This window comes from Sphaeramia orbicularis, chromosome 24 (assembly GCF_902148855.1).
Source record: "Sphaeramia orbicularis chromosome 24, fSphaOr1.1, whole genome shotgun sequence".
NCBI lineage: Eukaryota > Metazoa > Chordata > Actinopteri > Kurtiformes > Apogonidae > Sphaeramia > Sphaeramia orbicularis.
Genome location: NC_043979.1, coordinates 33,857,069 through 33,877,383, shown reverse-complemented (window position 1 = coordinate 33,877,383; position 20,315 = coordinate 33,857,069). Strand labels below are relative to the sequence as shown.

The following is a 20,315-nucleotide window of genomic DNA, read 5'->3' as shown; positions in this document are numbered from 1 at the left end:
TCTGTAACAAATGGAATAAGCAATAAACGTAGGATATCTTCATTCCAGCTGATGTTACCATAAGTTACTGCTCAGCAATTGCATGGCATGATACTCAATCAGTCATTGGAGGCTGCAAACCGGTGTCACTCCACCTTGAAATTCAACCCACTATACCTGCTGCTGGCTATTCGTCACACTCACACCGATATTCAACCATGAACACACATGCACAATTCATTCCTTCAGGTATGCGAGAACAGACGCCGGATAACTAGAAATGTTTAATGTGGGGAAGTCTCTGCCCTTTCAGATTACATTTTAACATGGAATATGTGGAAAACGGCATATTTTCTGATGCACTTTGACATATTTCTGCTGCAGGGTGTCATTAGTTGTTTCTGGATATTTTGGAATATCTGCGATTAATTATGAAATAAAAAATATTTTAAAATAGTAGGACTGGAAAGGGGGAATTTAGGATTGGGGACTTTGTTTCACCCTCTGCACTCTGGAGAATAAAAATCAATCCTCACAAGTGCAGAAATCAAGTGCGTACTTTGAGAAAAATGACACATCTGTGACACTTGGACAGGGGTGTGTGGGGTGTGTGTACCCTGAAGGCAATGTCATTTCAGAAGGAGCATGCCTCCACGCTCGCTGAAGTCCCCATTGTTGCGGAGATGAGCAGAAATGATATCACAGAGATGGGTCATCTGTCAGATAGAATACATTAGGGAAATTGTCTTTGAGAGATGACACAGTTAGTGCAGTGGGATGACAGCCATGCTGCAGGCACACTGTCTAATCCGGTATCGGTGGTCAGCTAAATGCTGTACTGCTGACCTTGCCGCCCATCACTACATTTCCTTCTTTTCCGTCTTAAGATGAGTGAGAATTTCACAGCACCTCCTCGATAAAAACAGGTGTCACTGTCATCAACTGGTGGAAAGAAAGAAAAAAAAAAGTGCACAGAGGAATTACAAGAAAGTCTAATTAGAGCGAATGAGGCTTAAGAGGAAAAAATTCTGTTACTGGGTGAAATGGGTAAAAACACAATTCACAGAGTAGCGGATTAATACCAGCTAGAAAAAAAAAATCCTTTTCTGCTTCAGTTGTCATATTTACCTGCCTTCTCAGCTTTGGCAGCAATCGTCTGGAGTGTCTGCTGCTTTTTCAAAGATTTTTTTTTTTTTTTTGTCAATTCAGTGGATGCACAGGACATACAGAGAATGAAGATGCAGTTTCTCTCTCACTTTGTTCTAAAACACCATGCGATTTGTTTCTAAAAAAGAGGCAAAAATAGAATAAGAAGTAGTACACTAGTACAATACAGTAACGGTTAGGGGTGTAAGAAAATATCGGTTCTGCAATATGTCACAATATTTCATTTCACAATACTGTATCGACATTAAAAAGTACTGCATCGATACTTTTAGGTATTTATTCAAATGAAGATATTGTGGAGGTTCATTTTTGTTTTTTTGTTTATATATTGTATTTATTATTGTTTAACACTGTTTTATTAAATAATGGTTATTTGAAGCATTCTGAAAGGACTTTTTACTGTCTGAGACGCAGATGTTAGTTCCTTTGTTGGGACGGCACAAAAATAATGCTATGATGTTAGTTATGAACTAATAAAATATGAACATTTGAGGAGGATCTTTAACTGTAATGTCTGTAAAACATAATTTAAGTTTTAACACAGGAAAGTTTTGTGACATGGCATTAGACCCTGTTGTGATCAGATAAAAATGTGTTTAGTATTTGTGCCTATTTCTGATGTAATTCAATTCTTCCAAGAAAAAAAATCTTTAAAAAACAAAAAACTAACCAAAATATTGCCTTTTTAAGAGTATCAAGATATATCGTGATATATCGTATTGTGATCCTAGTATTGTGATTTAAATCATATCACCAGATTCTTGCCAATACACACCCCAGGTAACAGTTATGAGCTGAGGAGGTGCATAGTAGAACAAAACAGCAGCAGATATGGTAAAAGTGAAATGTGTAATAAAGTGCAGCAGACAGTAAGCAGCCACGTGAGATCATTGTTTTTTGGGGTTGTGTTTTTCAGAAACAATGATCTGAAGTTACAATTCTAAAGAATCTAGGAAAGGTTTCTACTCCGGACACTGTCAAATATGATGGAAAACTGAGCAATGTCCTCTGCTTTTGTTTGCTTTCCGCTGCATTTTCTATCCATTATAAACTAAATATCAAGGCTTAAGCTAAAACTACAGATTACACTGGAGAGACTGTTGCTGAGGAAGGTATTTAGGAAGGCAACAAAGCAGATGCAGGGAGGTGTGATTGAAGTGGTCATTTTTCTGCCAAAGACTCCATAAAATCAGCACAGAACATGAATTAAAATAAAATAAGCTCTGTAAAATCGTCAAATTTTTATCCAGTCCCGTCATTCATTGGATCTTGACAAAATATCCCTGAACAAATGTCTGATTAAGTTTCAGAATTTGAAGAACAGTTGAATTTTATTGCTTTTATTATGAAGTTACAGCTCACTGCCAATTTCAACTTGGCATTAACTTCCAGTTTCAATTATCCTATAAAGTCATCATCAGTATCATTATTTATATGCTAAGATAATGGTCTGTAATAAAAATTATGATATGCTTAATGTGATTTTGTGTTTACATTGTGACAGATAAATCAGTCATTTCTAGTTTGTCAGTGCTTTTCCAAGGTGGGAAACACTCATTTCAGTTCAAGTCATGGATTGTAATTAGGATCAAAAACATTATGATACGATCTTTTGGCTGCATTGCATAAGTCAATAAAACAGCACATTAATAAAGTATACATAGTCAATAAAACAGCACCGTAAGGTAAATGTAGCCACCAAAGCAGCACCTTAATAAAGTATATGTAGTCAAAAATACAACACCATAATAAAGTATATGTAGTCACCAATACAACACCATATTAAAGTATACGTAATCACCAATACAACACCATAATAAAGTATACATAGTCACCAATACAACACCATAATAAAGTAAACGTAGTCAATAAAATAGCACCATAATAAAGTATGTGTAGTCACCAAAAAAGCACCATAACTAGAAAAGCATGCGGAGAGTGCAGACCTCCGCCAAGGCAGATCAGTGCCCCCCCCATCACCACCAAAATTTAACCATTTGTTTCTTGTGCCAGTATCAACATTTCCTGAAATTTTCATCCAAATCCATCCATAACTTTTTGAGTTATCGTGCACACGGACAGACAGACAGACAAACCAACGCCAGCAAAAACATAACCTCCTTGGCGGAGGTAATAAAGTAGACGTAGTCACCAATACAACACCATAATAAAGTATGCATAGTCAATAAAACAGCACCATAATAAAGTCACTGTTACAACACCATAATAAAGTACATGTAGTCACCAATACACCATAATAAAGTACATGTAGTCACCAATACACCATAATAAAGTACATGTAGTCACCAATGCAACACCATAATAAAGTATATGTAGTCAATAAAACAACACCATAAGAAAGTATATGTAGTCAATAAAACAGCACCATAATAAAGTATAGTTACCAATACAACACCATAATAAAGTATACGTAGTCAATAAAACAGCACCATAATAATGTATATGTAGTCAATGAAACAGCACCATAATAAAGTATATATAGTTACCAATACAACACCAAAATAAAGTATACAAAGTCAATAAAAACAACACCATAAGGTAAATGTAGTCACCAAAATACTGCTATAATAAAGTATACGAAGTTAACATGTAAAAAGAATTAACCAGATTTCTTATAGCCAGAGAATGGTCAGGTTATGACTTGATTTTCCTGTTGTACGAACTGAAGACACAACCTACTGACTAAGGTCTAAACCCAGTTAACAGGCCGGGCCCTGTAGAATCCATGTTTGTTCAATAGACTAAATGGGTCTCCTGACCTGCCTAATTTCTTGTCCTCATTAAAAACTAAAAGCTCATTTAACGGCGTAAAAGTTTGGTGCCTCAATTTCAATATGGCACATTAGCATTAAAATACAGATTTACCACATAATGTGAAGTTCATCCACATCAATACCCCGCAGTCTTATGGCACTCGAGGGAATAAAACATCATTGTCTGCTTATATAAACGCATTTCAGAGCTCCAATACACAAGTGATTTTAATTCCTGTTCATTCCGTTTGCCCTCATGACTCTCATCTGCACTGCCATTTGTTCCGTGCTGGCTCACCTCTTTTCCTAGCTCTGCCATACTGTAAGTACTTATCTCTACCTACAGTATGTTGTCATGCACTATGCACATTAAAGTTTTACCAAAGTCTGCTTGCTACACACCAAAGCATCCTTTCCCTAAATAAAAGCTTTCAAACGGGCACAATGCTCACGCTTTTAGAGCAGCTTTTATGTCGTTTTTTTTTTAGGAGAACATCCATGTTTCCACCGTCTACTGTTGCTCATCGCTTTGCATTGATTTTGCAAACTCAGAGACACAGTAGGAAGACAGTAATATGACCAAAATCTCATATTCAGACAAAAGGTCATTGCATATATCTATGATACAACACATGTTCTGTAAATTCAATGAATAAATACAGAGAAGGTCTATTTCATACTCCATCAAAATGCACTTATTCTTATTGCTTTCAACTCAAAATGTAAAATATTAATGATTAAGTGAAGAGTGCATTCACAGGTGAGTCAGTGAATCAACAGTGCCCCTTGTTGTGTTGAACAGTGTGTATCTCTGATGTGAAGTAAGTGCGGACAGTATACAAAAGTTACTTGAAGTCATAAATGTTAGTCAGTTAACAACATGGCATCATCTAGTGGGTTGAATTTCAAGTAAAACAAACAAATAAACAGTGTCTGCCAAATTCTTCATGTAAATATAACCACCCCAGAGCATCTGGATTGGTACATCGTCAGTGTAAAACATTAAAAGAGTCGATATAATATTATTTAATTAATAAAATAAATGCAGGAGTTCTATAAGCAAACCAAAATGCATCTCAAAATTCAATAGTACTGGAAAAAAAATATGAAAAGTAAACACTTTCTACTTTACGCTAGAGCAATGAAATAAATCTGAACATCAGCATTAGCCAATATCGACCTTGAGTGACACTGGCTTTTGGAAAATTAGATTACATTTACCTGATAGGCAGTGACTGACTAAAGGTTGTTTTAGAAATTTGTATGATTGAATTTGCAACCTCTGAAGATAGTGTTAAGATTGGCTGGAAGACAGTTCGGCCGTCACTGGTACAGAAAGTGTTTCTTTGGCACAAAAAGAGGGAAGAACTACTCGCAAACAGAAAATAAACAGAATATAACATCAGTACTGGCATCTGCTATGAGGCAAAATGTCATTTTAAATATTGTCACAGATTTTCAGCCAGAACCCAAGGAAATAAATGAAGAAAAATATGAAAATAATAGATATTCTTGTACCATCACACCATATACATCACTATATAGCTGCACAATGTAGAGCGGGTTGTCGGTTCGTATCCTGCCTCCGACTGTCCACATGTCGAAGTGTCCTTGGGCAAGACACTGAACGCTAAATTGCTCCCAGTAGGGTCTGGCAGCGCTTTGCGTGGCAGCAGCCGCCCACTGGTGTACGAGTGTGTGTGTGAATGGGTGAATGTGAGGCTTTGTAAAACGCTTTGGGCACCATGAAGGTGTGGAAAAGCACTATATAAATGCAGTCCATTTACCATTTAGCATCAGGAATTATTCAAAGCAAAATTTAAAACTTTACCCTAAACATTCACCTGCAAATGGAACAATCGACTTCTGAACCACTAATCCTATCAATACAGTAAATAACTGAGGTAAAAAAATATTTTCATGGTCATCATATATGACCCATTTGGACGTTCAGAGGCTCCGAAGCAAATGTGGAAACACTAGGGGTGTAACAGTGCACTCGTTTGGACCGAACCATTTCAGTTTAGGGCCTCCAATACAATACGAAGGTGTACTGAATGAATACATGTAGCCTACGTGAAGAACGCACACACTCGCCTGAAGTTTCCACACGAACCTCACGGTGCTGCTGAATTCTCAGTGCCGCTACAAAAAAAAAAACCCTAACACTTTATTCTGAAGCTGGGGTGCCGTGCAGTGCACCCGACTGTTTCACTTTCAGGTTTCAGTAGTTACGAAGCACAACCCTCCATACCTCCCCTTTTACTGGTCTCCTTCACTATACCGAAAACATATTAAAAATGTATAAAACCAAAATTTTTCTGTACCATTACACTCCTAGGAAACACTGTCCTCTTCTACAAAATTGATTCACTAGTAAAACCCATGTAGTTTGACAACATTGTAGATGCTTGATTCATCTTCAATTAATGATCAAATGCTGAAAAAGTCACTTTTTCTTCAATTTTCTCTGTTCTGATAATAACCTTTGAATTTAATCTGAGCTTTAATGAACATGTATATAATCAGTGAACTAAATGTATGTATATAAATCACAACTTAAACATTGGATGAAGGAAAACCAAGCCTGTGACCATCAGTAGATTGTCCTCACTGTGTTGTTCTGTGTGTTTTTATGATTTTTTGCCTTTTGTCGATTGTCTTTCTTGTCACCTGCCTAGGGACTACATATAGAAATTAGCACTGCTGCTACAATCTGGCATATTTACAGCTGCAATTGTTGTAGATGTTCATTAATATGCACTATCCCAAATAAATAAATAAATAAATAAATAAATAAATAAGAAATATAGGAAAATAGATGATTTATACTAAAAAGTGCAAAATACAGTGAATAATCTAGTAGTAAATGGTGATAAATCACTTAGAAAAGGTACAATTAATTTGGAAATCAACACAAAAATAGCTTAAGTGTTTAAGGGTTAATATATTAACTATACGACGGATACTGGAATACTAAACTCCCTGATCTAAGGAAGTCCAATAAATCTAATATGGGACAGTGAAGACGACGTCGCTCAGAGACGATCAGCACACCTACACAGTCCAGAGAATAAGTCTATCAGCCAAGTAACTGATAACACTTGTGTGGGTGTTAACCATGGCTGCACAGGGGCTTTAACAGATGAACAGTCATTTCTCTGCTTCAAAGTGAGATGATCGAGGCTCTTATCTTACAGTAAAAGTGATAAGATGGAGAACTCCACAATACAGTGTTAAAAACGCAACAGGTCAAAGCGGTCGTGAACCAGCGGTGAGGTGAAAAGAAAAACTGTGAAGCCAAGGACGTGCAGACGGATGAAAAGTGAGGATAATGTTACGTTAATGTGAATAATCGCGTTACTCCGTCGCATATCGAACATGATCAAAGACTTGAATCATATCTGGGAAACAAGTGCACATTGTCTGCGTGTCCTACAGATGCAAATAATCTTTGATCTCCCACCAGGTCAAGCAGACCACCCACTCAGGGAACATGCAATGAAAACTTAATCCTGCCGGCTTTGGTGCACCTGTTTGGGCCCACTGGTGTGTACGTGCTCCAATCACAGCTCATAGTCGACGGCTTTTTTGAGAGAAAGGGCGTCAGGTCGAAAAACAAAACGAGTTACAGGATGTTGCACGGGACGCGACACCGATTCCCTGCATGTCATACCGTCTGAGGTAAACTGCGACAACCCACGAATTAATTTTTCAAACTGATTTCAGGATGATTCATTGTTGACGTACGAGGCCAACAGTGCTCTGCGAGGTACAAATGACTGAGATTAATTCTGCAAAGGAGCTCGACATTTGTTGTAGCAGCCGCAAACTGCATCTGTGTTGTGTTTCTGTTGGCATTTTCTCTAAGGTTATGGTCGTCTTAGACACATGGGTAGCGGGTTTAGGGTAGAGATCGACAAAATTGCCATTTGGGCCTGTTGTTTACAGTTGAAATCATTTCAACGTAACACAAAACAATGGATTAGCTAGTTGATAGCCGAAGTTTCATTCATATAAAAACATATCAAAACAGCAAAGGTAAGACACAATTTCTAATAATCGTGTCTTTGTTTTTGCTCTTCTTTGTCCCATTCAGTGAGGTTTAGCGATAGAGAAATAATACTTATACTGTTGGATCTGCTTAGTGTTAGCTAGGGATGCACTGATGCCAACACCAGTATCGGGTATCGGGTCCGATACTCAGTGTGTGTATTTGTACTCGTACTTATAAAAGTACTCTGATACAACTGCACCGATATCACTTTACGGCAGCGTGACATTCGCAGTCAAGTGCAGCAGGTACGCGGCGGAGGAGTAATGTAAGCAGTGTGGAGATTTTTCAAACTAAATGACGGTGACAAAAGTAACATCGACTGCAAGAAACGTTAAAGACACAGACGGATACGGATGGAACGTTCTGTCCGTCCTCTGCGTACATTCCACTTGTTTTCCAGGTGCTCACGGATCCGTACCCAGACGGAGGATAACACTAGGAACCGTGGAGGTAGAGGATCTGTTCAAGAAGCGACTGTGTGTTAGTGAAAAACTACTGACATATTTATGACAACTACCCTCATCAATATCAATATTAGTATCCACATTAGTGTTACCTCTGTCGTCTCCATGTTTATTACTACTGATTTTCTGCTTCTCAAAAAACTTTATTCTTCTTCGTGGTATTTGGCCAGTATGGTTAATTATACTCCCATCGGTACTCATATCGGTACTCGACATCGGCAAGTAGTCAAATGTAAGTACTTGTACTCGGTCTGGAAAAAAGTGGTCTTGTTGCATCCCTAGTGTTAGCTTAGCGCTGCAAAGTTTGTCTCATTGGTCTGTTTTACGTAATTATTCATGACATACGCTAGTCTCAGACTGTTTGCTTGTTTTAGATATTTGCCTATTTAAAGTGCTTGCTTCTCATGTTCTGTTGTTGAACAATTGTTTTCAGCTGACATTCTTCCGGTTATATGCGTGTATTGAATGTGTGCATTGCTACAAGTGTCGCGTTGCATCACCATGACAACACAGATGGAACTGTGACTGCCCTCAATAACTTGGGAAACTGGGCTTAAGACGCTACAATCAGATGAGCACCAATAGGATGTTTTACAAACTTGTGTAGTATGAGCAGAACGTAGCTGTGATGGTGTCACATAGATTAATCGGGCCGATTATAGCGTATCACCAATTTATCAACATCGGCCAATATGTAGCCGATGTAGCCAATATATTAACTTTTTTTGCTGCGTGGAGATTCTGTCGCTCGCTGCTCCTGCGTGTGTGTGTGTGCTGCCCGGAGAATAAGAGGAACTTTAAAGCGAGTTAGTTTCACTTTAACTCCTGCTCAGACAATGACGCTATCACCCCCCCACACATTAATTATTTTTGTGATTACATAGTTTGCATTTGAAAGTTGTGTAAATTATATTTGTGAGATAAACAAAGATTCATGCAACTGTTAATCCACCTGTCCACAATTATCTAATATAAGATTAGTATATCTAGTGTAGATCAGTGTTCTTATTTCATATATCGGCCAATATATCAGTTATCAGCCGATATATTGGATATCGGCTTTTTTTTTAGCCCCCAATATCGGTATTGGCATCGGCCCCAAAAATCCCATATCGGTCGGGCTCTAGTGTCAAGCTTCACAACACAAGTCCTGACCCAAAATAAATTAAAATAGTTCCTCCAGTCTTGATGTTCACCTCAAGACTAATTTATATGCATTGTTCTTCCGGTAAGAGATAAATATTGTAATAATTTCACTTAATTTTGGACACATATATAGGAAAAAGGGATCGAAAGTACAACATGTGTAAATACAGATGATTAATTTGAGAAAGAGACCGCATTTCCTATTAGATCTGGGAGGATTTGTTTTGATGCTCTCCGCATTGATTTCACATTTGTTTGTCTGTGATTCCTAAAATGGCTTGTGTTCTGCATCTAAGCCTAATACTTGTGGGGAAACCCTACTTTTTGCTGACATAAGGTAGTGAAAATGTGCTGGTACCTGACAGAAGGCACCTCGGCAGACTAGAACAAAAAGCTGCATTTTGATTAAAATCTCATGCCCCTGCACTGAGCAATATTAAAGATCTTTTTGGCAGCCCTGTCATGCTCGTGGATCCCGATCGTGCAGTTCCAACTGAGCAGCTGTCTGCTCTTGAGAGGCAGCTTCAATAATCACATGCAAGTATCTGATGTTACAATGCCATTAGCTTGTATAATAAAATCTGCACACGACGCGCTCGAGAAAGGTTTAATGACACTCCGGTAAGCTAGCAGCAGCGAGTATTAGCTTAGCTGGAGCCAGACACTTCCTCAGTAAAAGGAGTTTCTTTCAAGGGTTTATGCTCAGTTGTTTTAGTGATGGATGACTGAGTTAAACACACACAGCACTGGATAGTGCTCTAACCTAATGCAATGAAAGCTACAGCACTCATTGATAGATGCTTGAAAGAACACACACTTTGACCACATAAATCCCCTTTCAATTAAGTATTATCAAAATCACTTCCTACGGAATATTTGACCAGTTTACTTCATTCCTCAAAAGGGACAGTTTATGAGAATTTGGACTCCATATCTTCGTTTCACTAACTTAGTGTTTTTCAACCTTGGGGTCGGGACCCCACATGGGGTCACCTGATATTTCTAGTAATTGATAAAAAAAAAAATAAAAAATTACGAATAAAAAACATATGATGAGGTGAGAGAGACAATCACAATACATAAAAGACATGACAAACTCTGAAACTGAAACTGAAGCACCGTGGTACTGTTTATCTTTCAAATGTAAGTTATGGTCGGTTTCAGATGCTGCAGCTTTTTCATAATTCATAGTTTGAGTTATTGTTTGTTCAGTATTAATTGTCAGCCTTGTAAATACAAGCTTGACTGACTGTACATATCCTGACCAAGGAAAATAAAATTCTCACTTTGTGCAGTAATCTACACCTGGATTTACTGCCTCCATCCATAATAATATACATTATATAAACAAAATGTCATCTAAAATTAACCTTTACTTGCAACATACTATAGCAAACTATTACATGATCACAAACAAATCAGTTTTAGCAAAAAAAAAAAAAGTCTTGGTTTTGAATGTCTGGGGTCACCAGAAATTTGTGATGTTAGAATGTAGTCACGAACCAAAAAAGGTTGGGAACCACTGCACTAACTCATTGGTCACTTCTATACGTTCATACCTCATCAATGACTGAAAATCTTTGGTGTGTGTTCACAATAAGATCACTACGGATCTCACCTGTCACTGATTGATTGTCTGATCTTTGTTTTATCCTCACTATAAGTCAATACTGTGTATAGGGATGTAACAATATGAAAATTTCATATTTCAGTTATTGTGACCAAAATTATCACGATTATCATTATTATCGCGGTATTGGTGAAATTGTCCTCAAAATGTTCAAAAGTACTAATACACACTGAGGAAGACTAGAGTCAAAGTCGAAACTGTCAAGCAGTTAACATCTAAAAACTATAACTTGTCGGAACAAAAAAAAAAAGAAAAGCATAATTGTAATGAAACTGAATAAAGATAACAGAAAAAAAAACAAACAAAAACTATCAAAATCACACACTATTCAAAGCTGCACAACTGTATAACTGTTACATCCCTCTCGCATTAACATCTTGCAGCTGGATTCTGATATTAGCACCTTGAGCGTCTCTTCTTCTTCATCTTTGGTACAAGGTAAAAAGGTTCTATACATAGGCCCGGGTATTTAATTAGGTTTTAAAAGATCATCAGGCCTGCTGGAGGCATTCGGTTTACAGCTCTTAGATGAGTTTCAAGGAAAAGTTCAAGAGAGACTTAATGATACACACTTGAGAATAACAAGTGTTTTCTGCCCCAGCTACTTTCACCTTCACCCTTCACTTAATGATCTCAAACTAAGCTTCTCTAAGATGCTTCAGATGGAACTTTTAATTCACTTGAGGTCAATATGAAAGCTTTTCCTGCAAAGTCAAATAGTGTTGTTTTTAAGAGTATGTAAATGTACAGAAAACATGATGGATCTCTATAGTAGAAATGAGTCAAAAACTGAAATAGGTACAAATAACAACTGCTAACACCACTCAGAAAGAAAAGAGTAATAGTGAGGAGTGTTTTGCTTTAGATTCTACTTTATTTACCTGCATGCTATAATTAACTGCGTAAGTATAATCATGACACATTTATCTGCTATATCAACCAGGCCTAATACTGCCATTTGATCCCCAAATGCAAAAGACAAAAAGGCAACAACTGAGAAGAAAATGATACAAAAATCTCTCAAATAAATAAATAAATCTTCAATTACACTGAATCTGGTAACTGGAGTGGCTCTTCTATTCATGCCACACTGCTTCCACTTGAAACCAGTGCTAATGATACTCATGCATAGACAGAATGTGGGAAATCGTGCAAGTACAGTAAAAACAGCCTGTAATGATCTCATCTGTCCAAATAAAGCTTGTCATTGTAAGCAGATGTGTTATTGTGACTAAACCTTTAATGTGACACCTGTCTGCGAGTTTTATTAGTGACAATGAGGTTTATTTAGGCTGTCGGAAGTGGTAATTAAAGATTAATATAGATAAGATATTTTGGCACCTGTTACATCACACATGTATGTTGCTGCGACAGAATAATACATGATCACTTTATCTCAGAATAGCTGTAACCCAGAACACGTACACATGCAAGGGTCATTTATAAAGTGCAAAGGACTGACGTTTATGAATGACTGCCTTGTGAGGTAAAGGTAACAAAGCTGATCGACCCACCTTTACAGGAGTGTCCTTGAGTGCAGGTTACACTGCCAGTGTTCTCATATAATCTAAAACTACTGCTCCGGCACATTGACCTCTACACTAAATTCAGCATTTAATGCCTCAATTACATTGAAAGCATTAAGTGTTCAAGGCTGATTTACTTCTCAGCTCTGGTCTTTTTGCTTCTTCTCATGTCAGACTATTAATATTCTTTTTATAACAGGTAATATCTGATAGCAGCTCTTTGAGATCAAGACTCAACAGCTTGACTGTGCAAATAAAAAAAAAAAAACTGCATGTCATCCAACTTTGAGCCCATTCATAAAAGAAATCCCATTTGTTTCACCTACTTGAGATTCCAAATATGTAATAATGCACCGCCCCTTCGCTGAACACCTCTGTTGCAGCTGTTTCTCAGGTTCCAGCTCAGAAAAGTGATTAATATTGCACCGGATTTTCAGAATTGCATAAATCGTGACTACTTCATGCCGAGGTTATTAACTCCAATCTGATATGCATCACAGTTAAGATACTCTGAATATAAAATGAAACACGTTTTTTGCTGTTCGCCCTTTAATTAAAAACACATCTGTGTGACACATAAGGGGAATGCAGCTGGGTTATTTCCACATGCTAAATTTAGTTGAATACATTGAGTAGTATATACAAGTGCCTTGGAGTAATGTGAGAAGTACCAGATTGCAAATAACACTTGAGATCTCATATATGACACTCCTTACTAATTCCTACCACTTTTAGCCTTCATTCACATGATGATTGTGTGTGGTATTTTACTTCTGAACACTTCAAGCCAAAGTCTGTAACGCATATTGCACAGCGCAAGACCAGGTGTTCTATAGGCTGAAAGGTTTGCATTATTAATCAGCTCGCCTTGTTGCTCCCCATGTTCGCCACTTAGCAATTTGTAAGCATTTTGCTCTCTGCTCTGTGCAACCGAACACCACCAACTCCCTGAATCACTTCAAGACTTTCAACCGGCCAGCTAAGAGGAACACCACTCATAATGCAATGTGTTTATTTTTACTTACGCTGCCAAAAACGTAACTGTAGTGGCAATTACTGCACAATGGCTGAAGTTGATGAAATAAGTCATACACTCTTTCATTCAACGTTCAAGTAACACCATGTATGTCAGTAGAACAAATGTGAATAAGATATGAGTAATGCAAGTTATGTGTTTTAAGAGAAGGGAACAATCCAGCTCATGCAACCCTGTTCACACAAAAGTGAAAAAAAGCTGAAGACTATACAAAGTTTTAGGGCATCCTTCTCCATACGGTGAGCAGCAACAATGAACCGAGCACAATCAGCACATGAATATTAACTCATTAAGAGCCAAGCATCTGCCAGCGACCAAAAGCATCTACTGATCTAAAATGTTTAATAACTGCGGAACCACTAATCCTATCAATATATGAAAATACATCAAGAAATATGACAGATGTCCCTCTATCATCAGACAATATACATCACTGTTTAGCTGTATGCAAAGCAAAAATGGGATGGAGTACACTTAAACATTCACCAAGCGACTGGAACAATCTACTTCTGAACCACTATTCCTATCAATACATGTAAATAATTTAGGTAAAACTCAGCTTCTCATCTTTTCATCATCATCAGATATGACTCATTTGGACTTTCAGAGGTTCTGTAGTGAACATGGAAACATTGATCTTCTGCAACACTGATTCACCAGCAAAACCTGTGTAGTTTGACAAATGACAGTGGTTGTAGATGCTTGTTTTATGTTCAATTAATGATTTGTTTTGCTGAAGTGTCAGTTTTTCTTCAGTTTACTCTGATCTGAGCTGAGCTTTTATGAACATCTACATCACAGGTGTCAAACATGCAGCCCAGGGGCCAAATCCGGCCCACCACAGGGTCCAATAGGATGAATTTGTGAAATGCAAAAATTACACTCAAGATATTAACAATCAATCCTTTTAGTTTAGGGACCACATAAAACCCTACTTTAGTCTGAAGTGGGTCAGATCAGTAGAATACTATCATAAAAACCTGCAAATAATAACCTGACAATTCCAAAATTTTCCTCCGTTTTAGTGTAAAAAAGTTAAATTACATGAAATTGTGTACATTTACAAACTAGCCTTTCACAAAAAATTTGAAAAATTAGAAATGTCTTAAGAAGTAAGTGTAATTTTGCTAATATTCTGCCAGTTACTAAAACATTTTGTGTATTTGCAGATCCATTGTGGTCTGTAAGTTTTAATGCACATTTACAAATGATAAGCAGAGGCATAAAATAGTTAAAATTGCACTTATTTTTCTTCATAATATTTCAGTTTTTTCATGGTTGTTCATGTTATTCACATTTTTAACCCTTTCATGCATACTGGTCACTACAGTGGACAGTTATTCTACAGCTGTTCTCTTGTATATTCATGGATTTTGTTGTTTTAGTTCCATATCAGCCAACACAGTGGACACTCATGCATCATCCCATACACTGACATTCATATCATTACTGTAACTTTGCTGTTGTTGATAAACCTGATCTGGAGTAACATGTTTGAGTGTAAAAATTTGCTAACTGCTATTAAATTATAAATCAGTTTTTTGTTTTTATAAAAAGTTTTTTTTTTTTTTGCAAATTATCTCCATGAAGTGAGTAATGACTAGTATTAGAGTATGTTAAAATGTGAGAAAACATCAGATTAGCTGCACGAAAAATGTTTTTATTTCATAGTTTTCACACAGTATATCAGTAAATACATGTTTCTTTGCTTTAAAAATCAAACGCATGATGTCCAGCTGAGTGGACATTTTTGCAAGTTCATGAAAATTAGGTTCATTAAAAAAATTTCAATCGCATTGTTTTTTTCATGCCTAAAGAGGAAGAAAAACACTCCTAAGGCTCTCATATTTAATGCATGAAAGGGTTAAAAGGACAGTTTATAGATGTAAATTGTTTCCATAATGTAATTTTAATTTTTTCACTATAAAACACATTGAAATGTTTGGAGTTGGCATTATTTCTATATTATTATGTTATTAACCCTTTCATACATGAATTATGATTACCTAAATCAAGATTTTTTTCCTGAATGTTTTTATGCCTCTTTAGGCATGAAAAAAGCAATGTGATTGAATTTTTTTTTTATGAATCTATATTTCATGGAGTTACAAAAATCTCCACTCAGCTGGACACCATGTGTTTAATTTTTGAAGCAAAGAAACATGTATTTACAGGCATACTGTGTGAAAACTATGAAATAAAATAATTTTTTAATGCTGTGAATCTGATGTTTCCTCACATTTTAACATACTAAAATACTAGTTATTACTCACTCAGATAATATGCAACAAAAAAAACAACTTTTTGTTTTAAAAGAAATGTAATTTACAGTCTAACAACAATTAGCAATTGATTTAAACTCAAATATGTTACTGCAGATCAGGTTATCAAGAACAGGAACAGGAACGGTATGAATTGTAATGTATGGGGGTGTTGCATAAGCGTCCACTGTGTTGGTTGATATGGAACTAAAACAACAAAACCCATGAATATACAAGAGAACAGCTGGAAAATAGCTGTCCACTGTAGCGACCACTATGCATGACAGGGTTACTTTACTGGTCTGGCCCACTTCAGATCAAATTGGGAGGATATGGCCCCTGAACTAAAATGAGTTTGACACCCCTGATCTACATGATCAATGAATTAAATAAAGGAAAATGCTCGCTTGTCTACATGATCGATGAATTAAATATATGAGAATATGTGATTTACACTGACAAAATGCAAACTGCAGAGGGTAATATGATAATAAACGGTGATCAATCACTTGGGAAAGATTGGATTTAGACAAAAATCATCACAGAAGCAGCTTTGGGTCTTGAATGGTTAAATATCTTACCTGTATAACCTGCAATCCAGCCCCACGAAGACACCATGGCCAACAACCATTTAAACATGACTCCTTCAATGTGCCAGAATGTGGAAGTGTCCCATATTCTCAGTGGTTGGAGAAGGAGCAGGTATAAGCAGTAGGATGGGATGGCTACACAGTTATTGAAGAACATAAACACAAAACGGAGCACAGACTTGAGCAGAACCCAGCCCAGTTTGCCGGCCCCGTCCAAGAGCTGTGCCATCCTGAAACACACCGTCTGAAACAGAACAGAAAAAGACACAAAAAAAATCAGCCAAAAACAAACTGATGTGCACTGAACAACCCAATGACAGTATGGGAAAAAGGCTGGGACTACACTCACTGGCTGAGGGTGAGGCTATTTCAAGGAATTTAAACGCAACAACCCTATAGGTGGAAGAGGCTAGTTTGTGATTCTTTCTGATTCTAATTTGGATTTGTGCTGTTTGTTATTCGTGACTGCCTACAAGCTAGCTGCCCCTTAGCCGGACTAGTAATACATGCATAGATAGGACCATAAAAGGACCAGTCGTACGGGACGTGGTCGAGTACTTTCATGACATGCTAGCTAGCAGTGAGCTGAGTTAGCATAACGGGAACAGATGTTAAGAAACGTGTAAGGTATGACAACATAACAGCTATCACCTAATTGCGAAATAACACTTGAGGAAAATAGCTAGCAGGCACAAATATCATTTTATCAGATGATACCAGGCGTTACCTCGGATGGTGGATGGTGTCCGGAGCGCAATATCCGCGTTTACTCTTCCAGAATATAGCCCGACCCTCAAAATGAGTAAAAGTCCCAGTCGCTGATGTTACTCACCCAGTTAATGTCAGTGAAGCATCGAAGGACGGACACCAAAAAACGGAGCTAATAGCTGGAGCGGAGATAAATTATGTCACGTGTAGCTAACCTAAATGGTTTAGCTAGCGAATTTTGCTAGTGGACATGGTTAGTAGTATATATCTATGAAATCTGGGGACGCTGCTGGAAACGTCTGATAACGTTACAACAAACCGTATGCCATAAAACTGCAGCTGCGCCCATTTAAGCTAATGTTATCCAGGGGTCTGCTCCGGTAAAACGGAGATTCCCGGCGGATACCGTTAGCTCGCTAGCTAGCTAGCAAGCAAGCAAGTCCACTTGAGCGTCGCTGGCTCCATCTCAGTCAGAGACACCGGGATAAATCCTCCAATGCATCATCATCATCATCATCATCGTCGTCGTCGTTTGTCGTCAAGTTAGCGAGCTAACAGAGCTGGAATAAGCTAGTGAAAACAGTCCGAGCCAGAGCTAAGATCACCGCTGCTGCTGCTTACACAAACGCCCCGATACGTATAGACAACATATGCGCCTTACATGTGAAAAACACAGATTTTTGTGTGTGATCTGCCGGAGACGTTATCTGTCCAGACCTCCGACTCACACACAGTCACACATCAACACAGCAACAACACAAACCAGCCCCTGTGGCCTTCAAAATAAAAGCTACAGCACTGACAGGAGCAAGTAAACACAACCTGGATGGATATTCTGGTAATGAGACGTTCACTGTCACCCTCTTGTTGTTATAAGAATGATAATAAATTTTATTTATAGAGCATTTATCAATCAAAGTGATTCATAGGAGAAAATGACCAAATGCAGCATTTAACCCTTTCATGCATTGTGGTCACTACTAGGGCTGAACGATATGGACAAAATTTCATATCTCGATATTCATGCCAGATATCTCGATATCGATACGATATGACTACAGGTTCGGTGAAAACCAAGCATTTTTCAGAAAAATACAAACATCATAATACAAAAGAATGTGGAAAGTGCAGTTTTATTCATAAGAACTCACTGCCAGTCATCAACATTAACATAAAGTACAAATAAATTAAATTTGTTGTGACTTCCAGAGCTGTACATGCAGGGCGAGCGCAGGGGAAATCGATTTAATTTTCGTTTATATCATTGCTTTTTCGATATTAATATCTTGAATGTTCATATCTCGATATCGAAACGATAACAATATATCTTTCAGCCCATTTCTCTACAGTGCACAGTTCTTCTCCAGCTGTTCTCTTGTATATTTATAGATTTTGTTGTTTTAGTTCCATATGAGCCAACACAGTGGACACTTATGCAACATCCCATAATACACTACAATTCATACCATTACTATAACTTTGCTGTTCTTGATAAACCTGATCTGCAGTAACATGTTTAAGTGTAAATCAGTTGTTATTTCTTGACAAAAAGAGTTGTTTTTTTTGCATATTATATGAGGTAATAACTAGCATTAGAGTATGTTAAAATGTGAGAAAACATCAAATGAACAGCCTTAAAAATGTTTTTATTTCATTGTTTTCATTTCACTTTCTGATATTGGGTTTTAAATACATATTTCTTTACTTAAAAAATTAAATGCATGGACATTTTTGTCACTCCATGAAAAAAAAAAAAAACTCGATCGCAATTTTTTTTTTTATGCCTAAGGAGGTATAAAAACACTCCAGAAAAAAAAAATCTTGACTAAGGTTCCCATAATTCATGCATGAAAGGGTTAAAAGAATTAAAGTAGTACATAAAACACTACCCCACGTGGAATTTCTAGTAATTGATATATAAAAAAAAAATTACTAATGAAAAATATGTTGTAATGGTTCAAATATACACTCCCAGTCAAAGTTTAGACTCACCTTCTGATTTAAATGGTATGAGATGGACCTCAGATGGCCAACAAGTGCTCAGCATCACTGGGAACTCCTTTAAGACTTTTGGAAAACATTTCAGGTGACTACCTCATGAAGCTCATCGAGAGAATACCAAGAATGTGCAAAGCAGTAATAAAAGCAAAAATGTGGCTATTTTGAAAAATCTAAAATATAAAACATGCTTTGAGTTATGTCACACTTTTTTTAATGACATAATTCCATATGTGTTCATTCATAGTTTTGATGCCTTCAGTGAGAATCTACAATGTAAATAGTCATGAAAATAAAGAAAAACCAGGTGAGTCCAAACTTTTGATTGGTAGTGTATATGTCATTATAATTCCAACACCACATACTTTTCCTTTAAAAAAAAAAAGTGCATTATATACATTATATAGCCTAAATGTCATTTAAAATTACTGTTTATTTGCAACATAGTATAGCAAACTATTACATGATCAAAAACAAATAAATTTTAGCTAAAAAAAAAAACGTCTCCCTTTTGAATGACTGGAGTCACCAGAAATTTGTGATCTTAAAATGGGGTCACAAGCCAAAAAAGGTTGGGAAAGACTGCACTAAAACAAACATGCAGCTCAGATAGAACCAGATAAAAAAAGAAAATTTAATTTTACTTGAATGAACATTTTATTTTTTTCAGACATATAAAAAAAAAACCTGAAGCAACACTAAACACTCAACACTAAATAAATAAATAAATACATTTTTTAGTTTTATTCACACATCAGAAAAGGAGTGGGAATAAGTAAACAATTATTTAATCCCACCTCTTTGCTTTTATATAATTGTGAATTAGACAATGAAACTGTTACTTAAGAGGTCTTTAATTGTAGAAATTTATCTATAGGCTTTTTTTTTCACTTGTCAATCAAAGTTTAGTGTTCGAGGCTTCTATCAGTAGATTCATGAGTATTGAATTTTTTTTTTAATGAATATCTGTAATAGTTTG

At 36.8% G+C, this 20,315-nt stretch overlaps 1 protein-coding gene and 1 long non-coding RNA gene across 3 annotated transcripts in view; one reads left to right on the top strand and one right to left on the bottom strand.

Annotated features, from left to right (window-relative positions):
- lpgat1 (lysophosphatidylglycerol acyltransferase 1) overlaps positions 1–18,088 on the bottom strand; it is a 106,316-nt gene extending 88,228 nt beyond the window's left edge. The window contains exons 1-2 of one of the 2 annotated variants that reach the window (XM_030128463.1): positions 17,463–18,088; positions 16,622–16,874 (exon numbers count right to left, since the gene is read on the bottom strand). In XM_030128463.1, the coding sequence (XP_029984323.1) occupies positions 16,622–16,859 (238 nt within the window). In that variant the 5' untranslated portion in view covers positions 16,860–16,874; positions 17,463–18,088. Of the gene's footprint in view, positions 1–16,621; positions 16,875–16,979; positions 17,087–17,462 lie in introns of those variants that run through there. The other variant, XM_030128464.1, reaches the window with a different exon arrangement.
- LOC115415049 (uncharacterized) lies at positions 1,305–19,471 on the top strand. The gene is made up of 3 exons (XR_003934758.1): positions 1,305–1,314; positions 7,523–7,525; positions 19,314–19,471. It is a non-coding gene; the product is annotated as an uncharacterized LOC115415049 (long non-coding RNA).
- Positions 19,472–20,315: the final 844 nt, after the last annotated feature.